The sequence below is a fragment of the Ursus americanus genome, chromosome 20, assembly GCF_024610735.1.
Source record: "Ursus americanus isolate L20-20 chromosome 20, mUrsAme1.1.p, whole genome shotgun sequence".
Classification (NCBI taxonomy): Eukaryota; Metazoa; Chordata; class Mammalia; order Carnivora; family Ursidae; genus Ursus; species Ursus americanus.
The window spans coordinates 22,316,574-22,339,988 of record NC_142146.1 but is presented as its reverse complement, the minus strand read 5'-3'; the positions used below and the strand labels follow the sequence as shown (position 1 = coordinate 22,339,988).

General features: G+C 37.9%; 1 protein-coding gene across 2 annotated transcripts in view; it reads right to left on the bottom strand.

Moving 5' to 3' along the window:
- Positions 1 to 653: 653 nt before the first annotated feature.
- LOC123788334 (zinc finger protein 385D) overlaps positions 654 to 23,415 on the bottom strand; it is a 286,301-nt gene continuing 263,539 nt past the window's right edge. For both annotated transcript variants that reach the window (XM_045791661.2, XM_087870170.1), the window contains exons 5-8: positions 18,106 to 18,336; positions 11,012 to 11,190; positions 9,702 to 9,803; positions 654 to 7,854 (exon numbers count right to left, since the gene is read on the bottom strand). In XM_045791661.2, coding sequence (XP_045647617.1) covers positions 7,621 to 7,854; positions 9,702 to 9,803; positions 11,012 to 11,190; positions 18,106 to 18,336 — 746 coding nt within the window. In that variant the 3' untranslated portion in view covers positions 654 to 7,620. The remainder of the gene's footprint in view (positions 7,855 to 9,701; positions 9,804 to 11,011; positions 11,191 to 18,105; positions 18,337 to 23,415) is intronic.

The following is a 23,415-nucleotide window of genomic DNA, read 5'->3' as shown; positions in this document are numbered from 1 at the left end:
TATTAGCATATGGGGAGATTTTCGTACATGACTTAAAACAGAAGAATGGCATGGTACAAATTATGTGAATTGTCCTGATTTCATTATTTTAAATTTAAGATTTTAGTTCTTTGAGTCTTCAATTAAAATAAATAATAACAATAACACAAATAATCATAATTCAAGTATCGAAATGTAAAACACACAAAAAATTTCATCTCAATGGTCCAAGTCCACCTGGGACATCTAGAACCTCTTAGTAAGCATGGTTTGGCAAGATGAAATGAGCAAAGTGATTGACCGAACATATGGGCTATAAGGTGGCACAAATTTGCATCCTAAGCATTTTGGCTTCTGCTGCTCAAGTTAGGATCCTAAAGGTGCAGACGAAGGAACATGCTCGTTGTAACCAGCGCGGCATCATTTTAGCGGGCAGCCATATCTGTGATTATAGGCAGGGCAATTTCTTTGATCCCCGGTTGCTTTCTTTTATTTTTCTTTTTTTTGTAAAATCAAGAAAGCTACGTACCTCTTCAGTGTGTGTGGTAATGCTCTTTCAAATATGAGGTATTACGGTCGTTGGGTAGACTTTATCAAACCTTTTGCCAGGTGACTGATATTGGACAAAGCCCTGCTTGTATTTTCTAAACTATGAGAATATAAGGTGAAAAAAGTCCCTTGAGGAGTTTTTTTGCGGGCTACAAAAATGTAGAACAAGTCATAGCCTATTTTTTAAATTTCAAAATTTTATTCACTTTTTTGGAATGTTAATGCCAAAGTTTCCAATCAGAAGTCTGGTTGTCAAAAACAAACACTGCCTTCAATTTGTGGTCGCTAAATGCATGTGGATTAACTATTTTTAGAACTTGAAACTAAGGCTCAAATTGACTCAGTAAATAGGCATAGTCATCACTTAATTTATTTGATAGAGTCTGTTTAAAGTTCTGTTATTAAGAATCATTACTTATAAATCACCAAACCTCCAGTTTTCATGAGAATCAAAGGTCTCATCATATATCAGCTAATAATAAATTTTTCTAGCAGAAATGATGGACTACAATTAAGTTTGGAAATCTTAGTTGAACTGACATAAGATTTTGACTGATAAGGGGAAAAAACTGACCAACAAACTTCCCAGAAAAAACAATGTTCTTTGCATAGAGTTCCACGTGTCTTTAAGACTAGATGTCTTAAATAAAATCTATCAAGTTTCTTTTCAAGACAAAATTGAGGGTCTAGCAGAGCTATGAATGACATTGGTTTGGCACCAGATCAATTCCACTTCAAATACATAGGAATACGAACACTGTAAGCACAAGATGCATTTTAAAACAACTTTATTGAAATTTATAGAAATTAGGCTTAGATTTTGGAACCAATTTTGAGAGGCAAGTGACTTGTGTTTACTAAATTCAGCTTTTTTTTTTTTTAGCATATCTTTGTAGTCACGTTGTTACTCCTAATTTTTTTTCCGAAGGGAGTCCTCAAAATACCAAGCAAGTTGGCCCAGTTTCTTCATAGATAATTTGTCTTGAAGCCACCAAGCATGGCCATTTTTCTGCGATGATCAATCTTATGCCTACATCCCTCTGTCACAAGGCTTTTCCTCAATATCCACCACTTCCACACATTTTTTTCCATAATCACTTTAAAAACAGATGTTATCCCAGGAAATGCTTCTTGACTACTTCATGAAAGCTAAACTTTCCAGCATCTCAAGACCTTTATTTTTTTTTCCTGTATCTAATAATATTAACTCACAGTCATGATAGACACATAAAGCATTTAATGGAGGGTCTTTACCTAATATTAGCCTTGTCTCGCCCTGGTGTCCTATGCTGAAATTATACAATGATATAGTTTAAATTGAGTTGAGAAGTATCGACTAAAACCCACATTGTTATTTTTAGTTAATAAAATTCCATACACTTTTACCATAGCTTAAAGATGCCATAACATATTTCCCAGTGGGTTTATATCTCACTAGATTTAGATAACCAAATAGCCAAAGGACTTTAACAAATTTTGTTTCATGAAAAAAATACACCCTAGGCCCCCAATAAAGGATTATCTCCTTGGTAATTTTCTTTAGTCCTGTTTTACCATGTCTTGCACACTACCCAGATTTAAAGAAGATTTGATAAAGGTTCAACTTCTATATCGAAAGTTAGTAGCTTGTATGAAATGTTGTAATTGCATTACCCAACTCAAACTGCTAGCATAATAAGGTTAGTAGAGAGGATAGTACCTTGATATTACATCTACTTGTCAACCTCTCCAATGCCTTAAATTTATTAAGATTCCCAAATGTGAAATTAGAGTTTCTCTTCTTAAAATAAAACCAACTTGATCATTGGGGGGGGGGAGATATTGCCATGGCTTTGTAAAAGGATGAATTCTCTATCACTTCATGTATATATACAGACACATTAACCTTAGAATTGGTCACCGTTCAGGTACTTATTTTTAGTTTGACTCTTTCCCTTACAAACCCTTTTAGCCCTACTTTTTGGAAAGTGCTTTTGGAGTTGACTTGTCAGTCATGAAAAGAACGTGACCCCATTCTCTGTGGTTTTAGTAAACTTGACCAAATTCTAGGATACTCCACTAGATCATACATAATCATCAGGTTTGACCTGAAATGCATTTTGGCCGTTTGTAGAGTCAACTTGACCATCTAAGACAGATGGCCTTCTGTCACTGAAAACAGGAAAAAGATGATCAGACTGAAGGTGATTCTTGGTCCTTTCACACCTGAGCAAGCCAAGGAATTCTTCAAACTCTGTGATGTTTTGTAATCTGCATGGACTTCTAAAGAACGTAGCACATAGGGGGTTTTCCAGTGCCGAACTGGCCTTCCATCACCATTCATAATTCTGGTAAGCTCTAAACCCATTCCTGAAAGAACCATGTAGGCCACCTGAGGATGATATATCAGCATATCCATCTTTCACTGGAAGCCCTGACACCACTCTCAGAACTAATAAGTAGACAAGGAAGACTTGCCTTATAAATGATCCATTTCACTTCCTGGTAGTAACCTCTGTCGTTATTAAAGCATGTCATAGAAAGAACAGAGGAGATGGTCTTGAAATAAATCTACCATTTTAGTGAAAACCTACAGAAATCGATATGTGAAACATTCACTGTCAGAAATAGAATTCCAATAATTCTTGCTGTAACAATGATGAGAGCATCACTGATACCTTTGATTGTGGATGAAGTGGTCTTAATAAGGTGTCCATTAGCTAAAACACATGCAAACCCAGGGCAGATTTAGTGATGGGGAGACCCTTTCTGCTGAAGAGAGAAAGCACAACAAAAGGAATAAGGATGAGGCATTTACATAGCTGTTGCTCCCTTCCACACTCACAATGATAACTTTCTATTGCTGATTGTGGTTTTGTTCAAAATTTATGATGTTCTAGATTGAGAAAAGAGATACGGTGCATCCTTTATGACTTTGTTAAAAGTCCACTGTGAATTAGCAACCCCTCTGATAATTGTTGAAGACTACATTCTGATTGATTGGATGAGTGACCTCCAGTGTGATATACACTCAGCATGGAGAGGAATAGAGAACGCATTTCTGGATATATGCAAATATTTGAGTAGCTCCATGGTTCACTACAAGAAAGCAATTTTATTTTTGACAGGATGAGAGAAGTGGTCTTTTAATGTAGTAATAGTAAACCAGCTCAACCATATTCCTGATGAAGAAATTGAGGACAAAGCATTAGTCAACTAATTATCACCCTGCTGGTCAGAGATACAGTCTACAATAGAATTTGACTTCTTCCTTCAGCTCATTGTTTCCCCCACCACTTTATGATGCTTTTATGAAGCCGAATACAAATAGTAATTAATATAATGTCATCCATGCTAATATACAGAAAGGTAGTTCTCTACATTAATTGATATTTGAAGAGGCCTCTAGACCACTTGAATCATTTAGCTTTGTGATCTGATTTCTTCGGGAAGGAAAATATTGCATGGGTATGGGGGCAGTGTATTTAAAATTTAATTGTAAGTGCAATTTAATGCCATGTGTGCTATGTATTGGTCCCGTGCCTTAGAAACTTAAATGGGCACATCCACAATAAATTTGAATAATCCTATTTTTAAAGTTAGTTGTCTTTTATTTTTTTTTTTTTTTGTTTCGTTTTATCATTTCCTACTCTTTTAACTTGCAAGTAAGTATGAACACTCTCCTGGTTAAATAGTTCTTTGGCAGTACAATATGTAGCACCTTTCAAAAAACCAAATTATAGCTCTGATGATAATGGCAGTGAATGACTGCAATAGATGAAGGGAGGCCTCATAGTACTTGAAGATTGCAATCTTTACAGATGAGGCCAGGATGATGTAAATCGCCAAAAGCCAACGGTGTTTGCTTATGTGGATAGAACAACCACTCTTCAAAGATTAGGACCAGTGGGAGGAGCAGTTTGTCACGTGTAATCACCTGTTTTCTCAAAAGAGAAATACAGCACCTCCCAACGACTGTTTCCCATTTGTCTGGATGATCTGAATGAGGTGCAGCAATGCTTTTTCCAGAGGCATTTGGCTCTCGCAATGCATTTATATTTGTTTCAAATGAAATCAGAGATGCTCTATCACTTCCTTGCCATGGGTGTGATGCATAGAGTCAGACCATCCTTGGGGATTTTCAGAGCACCGATGCTGGCCAATCTGAATGATTGATCTTTATTCATGACAGAAGTTCCCTAAGGGAAAGGGTATGGCTTTATAGCAGTCTCAACTGTAATAGATGTTGATCTGGTGTTGATAAATAATGTGGAGTGGAGGGAAGCAATTCACAGAAAATCCACTGTAAGTTCTATAGTTAGGCTTCATCCTTTATTAGGTAGTGAGTAAAAGACAACTGATGATTACAACTCCAATTTAAGAGACCATTTAAACAAAAATGGTTCCATAGCGAAGTGAGGCAGAAGGGATTTAGGTATTTCTGAGTTTTCTCATATGGCTGATGGAGAAAATATGGCTGATTTGTTTGTTCCCAGCAAATCATTAAAGTTAGTAACACCTTGTGATCCAGGACTCTTTGCATCCCACAGGCCCTGACTTCTAGTGGACTGGCTAATTCACTTTGGTGAAGACGGGGAAGAACAGCAAAAGCACACGGTAGTGAGATTGCATCAACTAACATTAAGTTCTCCAACAGAAAGAGGTTTCATCGGGTGTAAAGGTTGTTGGATAAGGACTCAGGTTAACTTATAGTGAAAGATCAAAATATTTGACAAAGCAAGAAAAGGCAACTAAAATTCAAATTCGTTAGAAGCTGGTCACACAGGATATAGACAGAGCCCCAAACGACAAACTCATGAGCAACTTTCCATCTGGCTGAACCAGTAGGGTCTGTGCATGAAAAAAAGGAATCACTTGCTAAGACCAGAGAGTAGAGGTGTTGGTAAGTGTAAAATTCACCAGATAGTCTCAAAAAACAAATTTTCATACTAACCAACATGTTTAACCAGAGATGTGTGGTTTGAAATTCTTTTTACTGAAGACTAATGAAATATTTTTGTTTTTCTTATCTGCCTGCCCTCTTTCTTTCCCTCCTTCCTTCCTTCCTTCTTCTTATTTTGTTGTTTATTGAAAGATATATAAAGCCAACTGCTTTAAAGATATGTTTATATGACAAATGTCTATAGCTAGATGGTGGAGAAGAACTCCAAAGACCATGTTCAATGTTGAGCACCAAGCACGCTATGGGTGTTTCTTAAATATAAAATGACAAATGCTAAATACCTATCTCTCAAATGGTTTCATCTTGAATCTTTATACCTCTCAAAAATGTTACTATAGTTTAGATAAGAGCAGTTTCAGGAAGGCCATACCCAGCCCTTCCCTATAGATTTAAATAGTCTTTACAAAACCTTTTCAAAAATATTTTTTTTCTCTAAACCTAAATCACGTAGGGTTGATTTGTACATGTTTTATCACTGTTCTAAGTTTGAGTGTCCTTGTTCTTATTAATGCAACAGACTGGCTGCAATCGAATCCCATCATAGCGATAGGTATACGTTAGCTTTCTATGGGAAAAAGCAAATAGCCTTTATCACAAATTAAAGGCACAGCTATTTTTATGCCATTTGTTACCAACTTAATGATAACATGTAACATGGGATGGTTATATAATTATTTTATATAGATTTTCTTTTTATAAGTTATTCTCTTAATCTTTCTAACATATATACAATATACATATATTTATATATACCCCTGATAAATCATGTTTTAAAGGTAAAACATCAATTCCTTTCAGCCTTAGGGTGAATATCAAAGGCTGCCAGTATTTCGTTCCTCCACTAGAGAAATGACGTCAAGTGCATCTTACCAGAATTTTTTCAACACTATATCCTTGGTCTGCAATCACTTCAGATTCATTTTTCTTGTTTTACTAACATTTAAATATATATTGTTTATATCATGTCAGTAGGAAATCTAAAAAACAAGAAAAAGCCCACAACAATAGCTAACCTCTATCATCGTGTTCAAAGCAGAAACCTTTGCCTAAAAGACAACCTTACTGGTATGATATAAAGGGGATATTGCAGAGATGCAATATTCTCTGGGTTTTTTTGTTTTTTAATTTTTTGGATATGTACTAACACGAAAAATCTTTACTTTGCATTATCATTGTAGGTTATGATCATTCCTTGCTCATGAAACAGAACAGTTGTACTTATTTCTTTCTAAACACCCACGGTACACGGGTTTACCTGTTTTCAGATACAGTTTCATTAGAAAGTCTTCCCTCTTTCCAGCAACACCGCTTCAGGGTGGGGAAATAGTACTTTGTAAGAAATTACATTTATTATTATCTCCCCCACCTTTACGCTTAGCCCTGCTCTCTTGTCCTCAACTTAAAGTCATCTACAAGCTGGATCAGAGGGGGACAATGTGGACCAGGAAGACCTCCACAAAACCCTGTGGTGCTTGGGTATCCTTTGACTGCTTACTGGCAGGAAATAGTTGTTCATTCTACCTTTTGCAATTCTTTAAAACCTAGTGGCATAGATTGAGACACAGCACTATTGTTTTACAAGACATCTACTGTATCTACTTTTGTTGGGATAAATACCCAGTAATTGCTGTCATAGCAGGAGGGCCAGCACGGGTACTACTATTCACAGTGTTGCTCTTGTTTTTTTTTTTTTTTTTCTTTTTTGTTTTGTTTTTGTTTTTCTTTTTTCATATTATCTTAATCTACAGAGTAAATTATTATATATATACATTGGAACCAGTTAATGCCCTTACAATGTATAGTTGTTTCATAAAGCAGGAAAGACAATGCAGAGGGAAATAGGTGCCCAAAAGCACAGTCACAAAGGCTTCAGAAGTTCTAGATACCACTACAAGTCAATGCTGGAGATCACTTCTAAAACAATCAATGTTCAAGAGGAATGCTTTAATTTGGAGAAAATACCACCCGTCCCTGCCCACCCCCAAAACCTCCCTCCTTTTTTTTTTTTTTTTTAAATAATCTTTTCAATTCACTATCAAAAGTCCTGGCTCTTCAGATAGACTTTAAACTATAAATAAACACTGCATAGTTCTCTTTTGTTTTTTTGTTTTTTGAAAAATTATTGCAGTACAAGTACTCCCATTTGGAACTCAGTAAGGAGCAAACAGCACAGGAGTGTGGGCGGTCCGAATAGGTCCAGGAGCTGGCCGCAGCAGCGCCGGCGGGAGCGCGGAGGTCTGGAACAGTGTGGCCGCTGGAGCAGTTCGGAGACTGAAGGGGGAGTTCACGGCCACTGCGGCAGCGGCGGCCGCAGCTGCCAGTGGGTTTGGTAGAATTCGTGGAGCCAATGGCTTTGAAGGTTCTTTTGAAAATACTAATTTTACCTGCAAGGGAGAGAAAAAGAAAAGTGCAGAAGGAAAGGAGTTTGGGCATCTACCTTTAGAATCCAAAATGATGGGCAGCTTTTAAAATGTAGCAGGAAACAACTACAAAGATAAAATCACACTGGGGAAGGATCGATAAGAATAACAGAAAGTGTAGACCATCTTTCCTTTGAAAGAGCTGGAAGATCACTTGAAGATGACCAACCTAGGATGTTTGGAAAGTCCTCCAGAAAAGTACTCAGCAACCTTACTTTATTTTTTGTCATTAATATACCTCCTGAGGAAGGTATTCAAGTTGAGAAAAAAAAAAAAGTATGGAATTTTTACTCTACTTTACACACACACATTAACTGTCACGTAATAGATACTTTAAAAGAGAGATTTATTAATGCTGTCAGCTACTATTGGACTAGCCAAGTGTGTAAACGGGGGAGCATAGCAAGGTGTGAGGTTCTGATGGAGAGAAATAAAAATAACAAAATTCCGCTTTCAAGGAAGAAACTTACCTCCCCCCAAATCTGCCATGGCTGCTTCCTCCTTGTGCAAATGGTAACAACATTTCTCTCAACCCTACTCTACAAAACCAATTCATTCTTTGGCTAGTAGCATTAGTAAGATGGCTGTTCTCACAGAAAGAATGTTCCCGTTTATGGAAACAGTAACATAGTGAGAGCTAAGGAGGTTTTGGATGGTAACATTAACACAATTTGACTTCCCTGTTTATTTAAGAACCATTCACTTGATTGTTGAAAGCGGCATCTATGCTGGTCAGAAATAGCGCTCGAAGCTATGACTAGTGGTGCCGGAACACCAGCTCTGTGCAGAATTCACAGCCTTTCAATGCAGCTAAAATTGCTTCTGTACAAAAGAGTAAAGTGACTTCATTTGCATAAAAATGGGTGATGCTACTAAATTAATTGGGTCAACTCCTACTGAGGTCTCATAATAGATGATTGCAGTTTTCCTTTAACTATATTTTCATGTGCCAGCAGCATACAATAGCACCAATTATTAATAAGATCTATTTTGAAGAAAACAGATTTCAAAATGCAAAATTCAGCACACACTATCAGTTGTTCTTAACTTTTCACTGAGCCCTGGGTCTCCCTGATAAAAGCTATGGTCAATTCAACCAGGAAAACAAAAACAAAAAACAAAACCCCAAGACAACAAAAAACCCCACATGCTCATAAATATTAGCTTGAAATTATCAGGTTTCACAGATTTCCCCGAAATTCCTAAAAAATAGGCCAGGTCAGGACACTAATACAGTATGTTCACTAATCTAAAAGGAATATTTGGGGTAATGGGAAGAGGGAATCTCTCAGGAAGAATTTCCCCAGGTCTTAGATACTGTTCTTGGCACAGTAATTAAATAAAATAAGCCATGCCTTGGAGACTGCTATTCAAAATTCAAATCTGTGGAGGGTAGCAACCACACCAGTGCTTTGTCCCTTGAAGATATTAAAAAGCAGAGGTGAGAACTTGTTTTTCACTGACCTTTCCTAAAACTACCCACTAACATCATGCGCAGACTTTGTGTGATTACTTACCTGACTCAAGAGTTTGGCTTTACTCCCTTCCGCATGCTCTGTCATTACTCAGAGCCCAACTCCAAAAGACAAAGGTACCAGACTGTGGCTAAACGTGTCGAACCAGCCAAACAACTCATGAAACCACCAATTCTATTGGTGGAGTAGGGGCTGCAACTTTCCAATCAATTGTCATGACTAAGGTACCTTCCATTTATTTCATTTTGTAATTGACCTCCCCCCCCCCAAATCAAGTTCGGCGGACTGTGGGACATTCAAGATCACTGTTGTGTGGGAATCAACGATGACACTCACCCCCAGAGGATGTGCTGCCTTCTGTAGTTTGTTGTAAGGACTGTATTTAGGTTTCGGGGGCTTCCCAGCAGCTCTGTCTTTGTGCCTTCTACTGCTAATGTGCTATTAAAAGCAATTAAAAATGACAGCTTTTAAAAAAACCATCCCCGAAACCCCCCTCATCAATATTGTTTTAACCTGAGGAAGGATACTAATTATTTCATACAAGTTGCAGAAAGACAAAAATGAAAGAGCATGCACTTTGTCCTTGGATTCTGATGGCTTGAGGATATATATTTTTATGCTACTCATTTTAGTATATTTTTAACAAAGAGAAGGCTCTTCTTTTTCCCAGCCTTTCTCTTTACCGCTGCACCAATCTCCTTTTTGAAAGTGTACAAAGGAAAGGAATGTCTAAAGGAATTTTATGTGCAAATAAACAAAGATGCCCAGGCAGGCATGAATTTATTTCCATACTAATATTTATCCTCACATTTGTACAGCCAAATGTCAACCCCTTAAATTCTAAAGATAAATAACGAGGGTGCATAAAATGAGTGCAATATTGCACATATGCATATAAAATACAACACAATATGAGGGCTGGGCCTTCAGTTGGCAACGTCTAACTGATCTCTTTGGAAGGCTATTCACGGTGCAAGTGAATGCAATAGATTAGTCATCCCTTTAGCAGGTGGCCGCAGGATTTAGAAATACAGTACACCACCATGTAATAAAGTACATAAAATAAAAGAATAGAACGGTATAAAATTAGTTGTAACCTGTAAATATCTAAACAAGTAAAAATGGAACATTGCAATGTGACCTTTAAAGAAAATCAACACTTTGGAGTGGGAAACCTGGTAGAGAAAAGATCTAATACGCCTTTTCCTCCCACTCTTCAGATGTAAGAATAGTACAAACTCACTTCAGACATTTTCTGAAAGGACTTAGAAAAGATTAGATTTTACTATTTCCTTGGCAACTAAAATAGGCATAAATAAATAAGGGCAGCGGCTAGAACATAAGTGGATGGATGGATGGATGGATGGATGGATGGATGGATGGATGGATGGGTGGATGGATGGATGGATGGATGGATGGATGGATGGATGGGTGGATGGATGGGTGGATGGATGGATGGATGGATGGATGGGTGGATGGATGGATGGATGGATGGATGGGTGGATGGATGGATGGATGGATGGGTGGATGGATGGGTGGATGGGAGAGAAAAACGGGAAAGAAAGGGAACAAAGGAAGCACACACATTCTGCCCATCAGGACGTCCCCTATGTGTGGTTTTCATTTCTAGAATATGTGCCGTCTACCTGTTTAAGTTGTGTTTCCGAGTTGACGTGCACATCACAGATTTCACAGTGAAACGTTTTGTTTTGCAGACCTGTGTTTCCCTTATTAACTGGTCCTTTGCCTTTCACGCCTGCCCTAGGAAAGGCTTTGATAGTCCCACTTCCATTCCGGGCTTCTAGCATGGTTTTGTGCTTAGTACCTGCCAGGAAGATTTAGAAAAAAGAAAGAAAAAAATACAAAAAAAAAAAAAAATCTTAGCTAGCATAGGACTTTAAGAAATGATACAGTAACAAAATGTGACATCAAATTTAGTGCAGTTCTTCCAGGAATTATGACTGAAATATGCTTAATGTGGAAGACAATACACTCTGACCACCTTACAGAACATTACTTAATTACTCATGTTTTTACAACATCCCACATAACAAACCAGCACCATTAATAGAGCACCTACACTCCAGAGTCCCAAGATGAAATTAAATGGGTGTGACTTCGTTTCATTTCCTCTTGATGCTAATAAGACATAAATGATAGCAGATGAGGAAGAATGATTTAGTTGCTAAAGGTATAGTTGGAGGTGATGTGTAACAAATGTAATCAGTTTAAACATGGTGTGTTTATAGAAGTGGCACTAATTAAAGACCCACTTTCTAAACAGAATACAAACAAGCTTTCTTGGCTATGTGTTTTAGGTTCAGAAAGGAAGAGCAAGGGTATAAAGATCCAGGTGACTGAAAAGAAAATTAGGATAGTAAAGCCCACACTGATTGCTCATATCATTTCAAATACAGAAACAAACGACCAAGAAGACGAGAGGTGAAAGGCTAGGCAGATACACTACAGGCAAACGTTTCTTTTTAATAAACCAGTAATATTTCTGGACTCACTCATAACTAGTGTAACTCCAGTTATTAACAGTCATTTTTTTTAACCTAGTAGTTCATGAATGGGAATTTTCTCTCAAAATTTTGTTCACAATTTTCTTTTTCTTAGTGTTGATAACTATTCTTTATTTTTCTCACTTAGCCATATGGTTTTGCTATGGAATTTTCTCTTGTCATCATTTATGTCCTTCCTGCCATTCCATTTGCTTAAATACTTTTTTAGTGGTTTCTCTTTCCTACTTGTATGTATTAGATTGCTATCAGTGCTGGAAGCATAAAAAATAAGATTTTCAACTTCTGATTCCTGGAGCAGCTTCCCAGAACCATTGACTATTAATGAGGAAAACACATTGAGGGGCACACTAGGTCAGTGCCGATCACCATCGCCTTAAACAAGAGGTGATGAATTCACGGAACAGGTTTATAGTCACATTTCTCTCTTTCAAAATGATTGCAACTTTACTGAATCCAATATTAAAAAATGTATATTCCTACAACGTAGACTCCGCACTTTGAAGGTCATATTCTTATGCACAGCTATGAGAATGTTCATATCCCAACATATTAAGGAAAGAGAAAAAGGTCAACACCTTGTAAGTAGACTGGAGGACTTGAAATATGGAGCCGGAGCCTGCTCCGTGTGCTGGTGGGGAGGCCTCCCTGCAGTCTGCTTTTTTCTTGCAGTTTGCAAGCCCACCCCCCCTTGTAAGATTGACACAAACACTTTTTACTCTGCAGATGGTGTAAGTCAGTGTAGGGCAAAAGAATGCTCTAGGAAGCAAGATCTATTTATGTGTATATCTATATCTATCTATCTATCTATCTATCTACACACACACACATATGTACTTTGTGTCACTGTGTGTGTGTGTGTGTGCGCGCGTGTGTACATGTGTGTGTCTAGATGGGTGTCCAACCTTCTTTATCCAAACAGGTGATTTTATCAAAATATTTCTTTTCCATGCAGTTTCTTCAGTCAAACTGAGAAGCATTCTTGGGCTGGTTTGGCTTCTCGATGCTTAAGAAGTAGTCAGTAGGAGAATGACTCTCATTCTGACTTTCTGGAGGGACTCTTGATCCACCCTGGTTAATAGCTTCTGTAATTGAGAGGCTTACTGTTACGCTAGAAGAAGCTGAATAGGAGTGGCAGATAATCCGTGGACCTTAATAATAATAAGGCCACGAACACTGACCGCAGCTGACTGGCTGAAATGAATTTTTCACTCACAATGTGAAACAGATGTCTTGATGAAACGAGTCTTTACCTAATTCTCTTCCTTCACACAGACCATGGATTAGACACGGGCTTCTTGAAAGCAACTCCTGGGTTTTGCTCATACTGTGTTTTCAGCACCTGATCCATAGATGCAGCTCAAGTATTAGACATTAATAAAGTGCAATGAACCGATATCTGTAAAGAGCATTGTGAGCTCAGACCCTGGAATGGTCGGAGTCAGAGTTTGCCCCATTAGCTGTGTGGTTTACATTTCTTTGTGCCTCAGTAGCTGTGAAAAAGGAAATGATCTGCTCTACTGAAGTGTTGCATTAAATGCATTTATTGTTTCAAGGATTACTTTTGGCACGTCCACGTGCTCTCAATGACTTTTAGTCAATTCTCTTCTCCTTAATAGTGTTGGTTTTGTTTAAGCAAAAATGTAGAAATCTCTAAGCACTTTAAAAGTTAGTAAAGTCTATCCTTTGATAACTGCTTTTCTGGATATTAAAACTTAGTGAGGGATAGAATAAGCTCTGTCTAGGGATAGAAAAGCTCAAATGAGCCTAGTGAAAAATCATCAAATGTTACCACTTCAAGTTATTGCCAGAAAAATTTACCCAAATTCGTAATAAGCATTAACTATAAAACATTTCAAAGGGTTTTTTTTTAATTATATAGAGAAAACCATCAAAATCAGCTAAGCAAAGCATTATTTTAGTAGAATGTTTTGGGGAGATTTCTTTGAAGAAAAAGACAAAACATTTTTTTTTTTTATTATCTGTGTCTATAACAAACAACTAAAAGGAGACTTCCAAAACTTTTGAAGAGTATGTCTTCTTCAGTTGTTTTAAACATTCTTATACTGTTTTGTGAATCATGCTAGTATGTTTAGATCTACTTCTCCTCTCGAATTCTAAAAAAAAAAGAAACAAGGAAAAGAAAAAGAAAAAAATGCAAAGCAGGAGTGCTCATATTTAAATCCTGCATTCCAATGTTATGGAATATAAATCCATTAACTGCAAATTTAGTGAAAAATAAAAAGAGAAAGCAAATGAAATAACACAACTGATCCCCAAATAATGCTAGCAGCAACTGTGGTCATACTAATAATGAGCCACAATAATTCATCCTTACAAGGTGCCATATGGCCTCTTAGCTCCATTAGAGACACACAGAGAGAGAAAATCCAAAGAGTACAGTCAACTTGCCCAGATTCACATAGAATTGTTATTTGCTGATCTGAGGTAAAAATGGTCTGATCACTTCTAGCTCATTCCATTGTAACATACAAGAAGAGGTGGTGTTTGATAGAAGCTATAGTCTCAAAATCTGTTTATGATTATATTTTTTAAGATTAAAAGAAAAACCATAAATGCACAACTCTACATTCAGAACTACAGGCCTTATTCCATGCATAGAATGTGTTTCTGAAGGGGGGAAAAAAGAGAGAAATACTTAGAATTATAATTTAGATGCAAAGGACACATCTCCCTATCAAAATTGGCCTTCAAACCTGGTTTCCTGACAAAGGGCCCCATCGTCACAGTGGTTTCCTAATATCTAGCTCTGAAAGAAAGCAGAGAACTCTGCTCATGATACTGGAGAGGTGGGAGTGAGTGTGGGAGCAGTGGGGCACGCAGGGGGTGATCACGGTCTGCTGTGGGTGCAGGTAATATGAGGGTCCGTTGAAGAGAATTAGAAAATCATTAAATGGACTAAAACACAGTCTGCCTTCCAGTAGCACCATGAACTGGCAACTCTAATCAACGTCCGTGATAAAGGACTGCTTCCTAGAACACAACTTGTCTACATTCTAAACAATCAGTGTTTTTACTGTTGAGATTTAGCATATATTAAATGAGCCTATTGTCTAACTTACCCTATACTAAACACCACACGCTACATGGAAATTAATGTGTAGACCTATCCGTTATACTGTGGGCCGCAGACACACAGGAATTCAGCTACAAGCTCTTGTGTCATTAGCAAGTCCCTAACAGTTTGAAATCATTCAAGCTCACAAAAGCTGCAGTTTGCGTATTCAACCCCTTCGGTACTCTGTATTTCTAATGTAAACAGGAGATCATAAATGAACAATGAAATGATAGCACTGTGATCGTGAAGAGGAAGAGACAGAATTTGACTTAACTCCATTCTGTCATTCTATGTGACCACTGGACGTCTTTATGTTTGAAACAGTGAAACGCAGTGTGAGCCATGCAATGTCAAGGCTTTGTTTGGCCAGTTCCATTTGCCCACATTGGTCACTGCTTAGTGACGCACGCGGCACTGGCTGCTTCCCTTCCCTGTTCCCTCTTCCCACTTCCTCACCTGTGCCCTTGGCCTCCCCCAAAAGCCATTTGCCCTCAAACCCTGGTCTCAGAGTCTGCTCCCAAAGGAACCAAACTAAAGCATACCACACTAACCCTATGATGACTCCTACAGCAGCTACTCTTTTCACGACAACCCAGTGAGCCTACAGAGATCCTCTCACCTGTACACCCCCCTCCCCTGGGTTTCCCCACACGGGAGCCTCAGGGAAAGATGCAGGAACCAGTGCACAAGGGGCAGCTGTCTGAATATGGGAACAACGGCATTCGCCATCCACGTGTGGAGGACTTTCCAGACACAACGAGCTTCCGCACGCTGCTGCAGTTACAAGGAAGAGAGCCGGATACGCAGATCAAAAATGGCACACAAAGAGGGTTAAAGAGAATTTACTTGTGTCTCTTCTTCCTTTGCCACCTCCAGTTCTGGCCCAATTGACTAGTGCAAGTCACGTGGGAGGCCTAAAATAAGCACCGGGCCTTGACCCTGGAAAAAGATCTCTGATGTAGGAAGGGAAATGCAGGAATAAAGAAACCAAGCATAGACAGAAGCGGGGTATGGTCCCCTGGCCAGGCTGAAGGTTTGGAGGCGACACCCCTCTAAAGGGATTCCCGTAAGGAACTTACTACCTTAAACTCCCAGATAAGATGGTTCCAGGAGTTCTCAGCTCTGCCTGCACAACACGTGTGAGGTTTTTTGTTTTTGCTTTTCTTCTCCCAAACACTATAGCTTCTAGGCCTGGATATATAATAAATCAGAATCCCTGGATATAGGAAATATATATATCCTAAAGTGACATGGGTGAATATGCTTTTAAAGCTTTGTGGGTATTTCCGACACACAAAGCAGAGATGAGGACTGTAGAATTGGAATATGAAGAACGTTGACCTGATATGATATAATGAAATAACTAATTATTCTTTGCTTCTTTTTTTTTTTTTTTAAGATTTTATTTATTTATTTGACAGAGATAGAGACAGCCAGTGAGAGAGGGAACACAGCAGGGGGAGTGGGAGAGGAAGAAGCAGGCTCATAGCTGAAGAGCCTGATGTGGGGCTTGATCCCATAACGCCGGGATCACGTCCTGAGCCAAAGGCAGACGCTTAACGGCTGTGCCACCAGGTGCCCCTATTCTTTGCTTCTTAATCAGATGTTTCTGATAAGAATTCAGGAAGAATATCCAAATTCTTGATAAATTAACTCCAGCCTCAAAGGTATGGTTTGTTTATCTGTCAAAGCTGACTGCCCCTCGAAATACATTCACTATGCAGAATGATCAAGAATTCTTGAGAAATAAATGGACTTTCAATGATGTTTTTCCTTTTCAATTATCTGGCATCCCTGAATAATGTAACTGCATGAGTAAAACATGAGGCACGTCTGCACGGTATAGATCTTGACTTGGGGCCAGATCTTTTTCTGTGTGTCTCAGCCTCTGAACTCATGAACTCCCAGACGACAACTAATGTTGCATGGAGGGGAAAGATATGTGCTGAAGGAGTTGCTCTCCATCCGCAATTACTCCTTTAGAATACTGAAGTCAATACTTGAACATTACCGTGCAGCACAGTGACTGACCAATGACAGCCAACATAAAGCTGCAATATCAACCCAGGGTGTGATTTACAAATGATTCTGTTCCTATTGTAATTGCTGACAGGGTCCTGGCAATGAACCCAGCCTTTTAGGGGAAATCTAATCTAGGGCCAAAAGGCTGGCTAAAATCTCAGGCAGGATATAAATATAATTATCTATATCAATATATCTATATATCTATATATAGATATAATCTAGATTTTATTGATATATATATATAGATAGATACAGATACACAGATATAGACTGTTTTTGTATCTATTTATCTAGATAGATAGGTATAGATATATAATATCTATATAATTTTTTTTACACATAAATATACAGTAGACGGATAGAATTGAAATACATTGGGGAAGCATTTATCCTGGCTTATCAGTACATTCTGTTATGATATGTTCAAGTTTAGTGTTTAAGTTAGAAAGATCTAAGTTTAAATCATGGCTCAGCCACTACTGGTCATGTGCCATGCCTGAACCTCAATCAAATAGCAAGAATAGTATCTTTAGGCTGTCACAAAGAGTAAATACAGTATTACATGCAGAGAACATACCTCGGTGGTTGCCCATAATAAGCACTTTACGTTTAATTGTCCGGGTGATATAGATTTAGCCCAAACGGCATCATTTGCCATAAAAACCGTAATGGAAAGGTTTTAGCTAAAAGCGCATGGAGTTATGGAACCAAATTTTGCAACTATATTATTGACAAAACTTTAGAAAACTTCATTTAGAAGTCAATGCGTGGGAGTACATAGCAGTTTCGAAATCAAATAAATGCAAAGCTTGCACTTTAGAATTATATTTTAGCTCCTAATGTTTAATAACACACGTGCACGCACACACACAGACACACATCCATAAACACAAACACAAGCACATCGAGGCGCAGGAGCCCTGCAAATCCTCTCCTGCACCCATGTAAATGGCACTTTGCATGTCATTTTTATTTTTTTTGATGGTTAATGACTTCCATGTAATAATTGCCAGTTTTCCGCCACCCCTTTGTCCCCTGCTGCAAAAGATCGAATCCATTCAAAGGAAGATAATTGCAGAGCTGTTGAGACAGAAAAGAAATCCCTGCATCTCACCACTGTTGTGCGCCTCCAGCTGCGAGGCGGAGTTGACAGCAACCTTGCATAGCGAACAGTAAAGAAGCCGTTTTGCCTTTTCTTCCTCAGTCTCCGTGGAAGGACATGAGCTATTGCCAGTGGCTGTCGTGGGGCTTTTTTCCACTTTGGAGGTGATCTCAGTTGTCATAACACTGCTTTTGCGAATTTCCACAGTTGTCGTTGATATTGCTGGTGTCCCTGTGGTACTGTCTGTATTCAAAATAGCAGCGGAAAGAAGGGAAAAACAGTGGTATTATCTTTCCCTATTTGGAAATGTATCACTAATATTACATTCTGCTAATAATGATAAGAGCAGCCAGCAGTTGCTGCTTGTCGACTATGAGTCAATCATCTCATGAAAAAATTTGCATAGATGGCCACATGTAGTTGCCTATATTGATATAAACCATGCAGACGATCTGAAAAACACACCCAACACACTTACATTTTTTTTCCTGTGGGGCAAATAAACATACCCACAGATTTCTCTTGTTAACATATGGCGTTAGCAAAATAGTCTTTACAATGTATTGTATGTTGTATGCAATTATTTCTACACAGATGGCTTTATAAAAAATAGAGGATAAACACTTTCAAGATATTTTTATTTTTATTGTCTTTCTGTTTTCCTTCTACAAGTATTTCTTTAATTAAAATGTAAGTACTGATCCTTTTGTATAGGCTTGTGCAAAAAAAGAAGAAAAAAATGGAACCCTGATGATATATTGGTTTGTCCAGATCAATAATTTAGTAAACCATTGTCCTACTTACAAAAAGTCGCATACTCAATGCCAGGTATAAAAACTCTGGTCTGGCGTATTTATTAAATGCATGCTCTGTACCAGTCTGTGTTCGGAGAGTTTGTTACATAGTATTCAAACATCAATGGCCACTCTCCAGGAAACTCACAGACTGGTCACATCGTGTTAATGTCACATCATTGTTTTAGGAGTCTGATGACCATGAAAGTGTTCATGGCTTCTGGCTCCGAAGTGATTCTAAATCTGGAGAGGTCAACCTCTAAAGCAAAAGTCCTTTATCCTGTCTTCACTTGGGCATACACAGCTCCCATTCCGAATATGACAATTACCAATTACCATCAGCAATGTTTGCCATATCCAATAACAAATTGCAAGAGAGCTCTCTCCTCCTATCCTTTCTACTTTTATACTACTTACTCTGCCTCCCAGCTGGCTGGCTCTTAACCTCCTATTCAAAATATTCCCAGGCTGTCTCTCCAGCTACACCTGCTCTTGGAACTGTTTCTCATTCCAGATGCTGCCATGGTCACTAATGCCACACTGAAAAGTTCATAATAAATGAATTAGGCAGTGGTTATAAGGGACAGTGGTCTGCCTGCAATGAAGTGTTGTCCTCATAAAAGCTTACTTCTTATTAGACCACACTATCAAGAGTTGATTGCAGTTACAGGATGCCTTTTGACTTGGATTTCTCCTTTGACCCAGACATTGACAAGGGAGTTTAGGTGAGATTGGTTATGGCTTCTTTCCCAAATATGGCTTCAGAAATACTAGTCAATAAGAAGAGAAATGGGCTCTTGTTGAGGGCTGTTGTATAAAACATTTCGTCTGGATCTTATTTCCTTTGCCTGACACTTCATACATGTTTAATCGCTTATTTAGCTGCTAAGATCATCAAGTAAGCCTCCCTTATGTTTTGAAGAATATCCTCCAACCATGTAAAAAGAGTCATACTGCTCATCAGTTTTTCGTGGCTAGAGAGAAATAAATAAAATTTCTCCAATATCAAGTTTTGGCACAAGAATACATTTATTCCCTTGAACATTGACAGGTCCATTTCCTGATTAACTTTTACTTATCTCTTGAGGTACCAATGTTAAAATATCAGGTAATAGCTAGAAAATATTTCTGAGAACGTAGACATGACCAGATGCAATGACTCTTTTAAGATGGTCTAGTAGCTATTCATTGCTCCCAACAAACCAGAAATGATTGAAAGCATAGGCATATGTGTCTATGAATAAATAACAAATGTCCAGTTAATTTGCTATGTTTTATATACATAATTTCATTTAACATTCACACAAACTTATACAAATGAGGGAATTCCAGAAATTAAGGATATGTCCCAAGGTCACAGAAATAGAATACGCTGAGTCAGGGCAAAGTATTCTATAGATTGAAAAAACCAGGGATTTAAAAAAAGATGTTGTGGATGACACTCTTGGCCATGACTGTGACACATGATAAGGTCACAAAGTAAGGTGACAATCAGCAGTAGGCTAAACTACTAAATTGTTCTTACGATCAGCTCCATGGGGAGTGACAACCATAAATATAGATATATTTAAACTTAGTGTGGCTATGTGCTGGAGCCAGAATGTGATACGCTGGCTATTTATTTCATTTAAATCCAAGTAAGACTATCCCTAGTAATACCCTACACTTCTAAAAACCTTTCCTCGGGATTGACTATGTTTATTTTATATCTTGATCTGAAAACTGTGCATAGCATAGATCATAGTAATCCTACACCAACTTTCCTATTTATAGTGAAATTCATAAGAAAAGTATAGAATAAACAAAACCATGCATCTTCTAATCCCTGTGACAGCTACATTAGTATTTTTTCTAACCTCAGAGGATAATGTACATTTAGACCAAGGATGCCACAAGATTAGAAACGCCAGATTCTCTATGCCTAGGGCTTAGTGAAGTATTAACATTTCTTAAGGCAAGTCCTTTGCATGAGACAGGTTTAGGCGAATTAGTATCAAAACGCTTAACTCCTGGCCCTTCTGCTGTGGTGCTTTAGACCTCATCCCTGAGCACAAATCTGTTATTTTCTCAATTTTGCAGTAATTTGAAAGAAATACAAACAGCTATATTTTTCATTTTAAATTTAATATGTAAGCCTTGTATCCATAGATAGGATGACTATTAATTTATAACAAGACATGGATTTCTCAGTTACTTTTCATTTATCAGTGGTGAGGGAACTTTTTCATGGGAAAAGTTAGGTAAGTATATTTTAAGATTATGCCGTATTTAAAGAGAATCAACTATGTTATATATGGCCTAGAAAATTACACCTAGCCAAGAGATTTTCCTTAATATTGTACATTAAATTACCAATTATACATAATTCTTATTCAACCATAAAAACAGAATCTTCTATGGGTGTTCACGTTAACAGCATATACCTTTGATAAGATGTGAGACGAATTACCTCTATATTTCCTCCCTCAAACTCACAACCCCTGTATGACCATGGGAAAAAACACTCGACAAACCTAAATTTAAGGACATTTTATGAAATTCCTGACCAACAGTCCCCAAAACTGTTAGGGTCATCAAAACAAGGAAAGTCTGAGAAACTGCCAAATCTAGATGAGTCTAAGGAGACACGATGCGATGGCTATATATAACGTGGTAACCAGGCTGGGATTCTGGAGCAGGAAAAAGGGACATTAGGTAAAAACTTAGGAAATCCGAATGAAACATAGACTCTAGTTAATAATAATGTATCACCATTGGCTCATCAGTTTTGACAAACACACTATGACACTGTGAGATGTTAACAGTAAAGGAAAACTGGATGCAGGGTATACAGGTACCCTCCATAATATTCTTGCACCTTTTCTGTAAATCTAAAACTATTCTAAAATGAAAAGTTCATTAAATTTAAGAAAAACAGAACCATAACCAGTCAACAAATAGTGCATCATGTCGGTTACCTGGTAGAATCGTAATCAAAAGAGATCTTAGTGGTTTCATGGTATAGCTTTCTTAGTTTTCAGATTAAAATTTTTCAGTAAGTTTCTCAAGGTCACATAGTGCTCTAGGGTAGAAACTGGGACTTGATATTGCATCTCCCAATTTTAAATTAAGTGCTTATTATCTTGTGTTGCAATGATTCACGTATTCAAACTTGATTCCGTCAACATTTATTAAGCAGCTATTTTGTGCTGGGTTCTATATATACTAAACTAGTGAGGACAAGAAGGCTGATAAATATCCATCACGTACGAAGTGGTTTATGAGATGTCTCATGATGACTTCCAATGATAATAATAAAGTTAAATCTTTAATCAGTGTTGTGCATTGCTATATTCTTGCATTTACACTTGGCATGAGAAAAACACTCAAATATTTATTAAGAGAAAACAATGAATGAATGAATGAATGAATGAATGAATGAATGAATAATGAGTAACAATTACAGCTAATGACTACTGAATCACCTTTAAAGCATTTACAGGTATGAATTCATTCAATTCTCATAGAAGCCTAAGAGGGGCATACCATTTCTATCCCCATCTTGAGAAGAAATTGAAGCATGGAGAGATTTGGGAACTTGCCCGAAGCCAGAGCTGCCAGGTGGAGCACAGGATTTGAACTTAGACAGTCTGGCTCAGGAACACATGCTCTTCATTTATTTTTTTATTGCTAAAATTTTGATTTTTTTTTCATAAAAGAACTGACTACATTCTCTTCAGCTAATTCATTTTCTTTCTTTTCAGCTAATTCAAATTGGTCATGATTTATTATGCATGTTTGAAGATAGCATCTTAGAAATTTGACTTTAAAAGAACCTTAACATAGTCTGAGCTAGAGTCAATCATGTATGACCAATCATCCATTTATTCTGAAGTATTCAGTTACTAGAATCCTTTTGGGAGGAGGGGAGAAAAGAAAAATCAACAGCTCTCAAATAAGCTCTTGTGCAAAATGGTAAAACTAAACTACAGGCCTTTCCTTTCCTTTCCTTTCCTTTCCTTTCCTTTCCTTTCCTTTCCTTTCCTTTCCTTTCCTTCCCTTCCCTTCCCTTCCCTTCCCTTCCCTTCCCTTCCCTTCCCTTCCCTTCCCTTTCCTTTCCTTTCCTTCCCTCTCTCCCTTCCCTCCCTCCCTCCCTCCCTTCCTTCCTTCCTTCCTTCCTTCCTTCCTTCCTTCCTTCCTTCCTCCCTCCCTCCCTCCCTCCCTTCCTTCCTTCCTTCCTTCCTTCCTTCCTTCCTTCCTTCCAAAAGATTGGAAACTAGAATAATGACTCACTCTTCCTAATGTTCCCCAAAGGTGGACTGAGATTTCCTTGTACTCTTCAACCAATGACCCTCTAAGAACAATATATGTGACAGGGAGTCAAAAATTATGGGCGCTATTCAGTGGGAAGAAAAAGGTTTGCGATGGTTCGGGTCTGTATTTCTGTGCAGTTTGTCTGCTAGTATCCTATAGCAAATATTCATTATTACAACTGTCAGTATTTGGCTTTGGCATCAAAACAGATTGCTAATACTTTGTGGAATGGGGC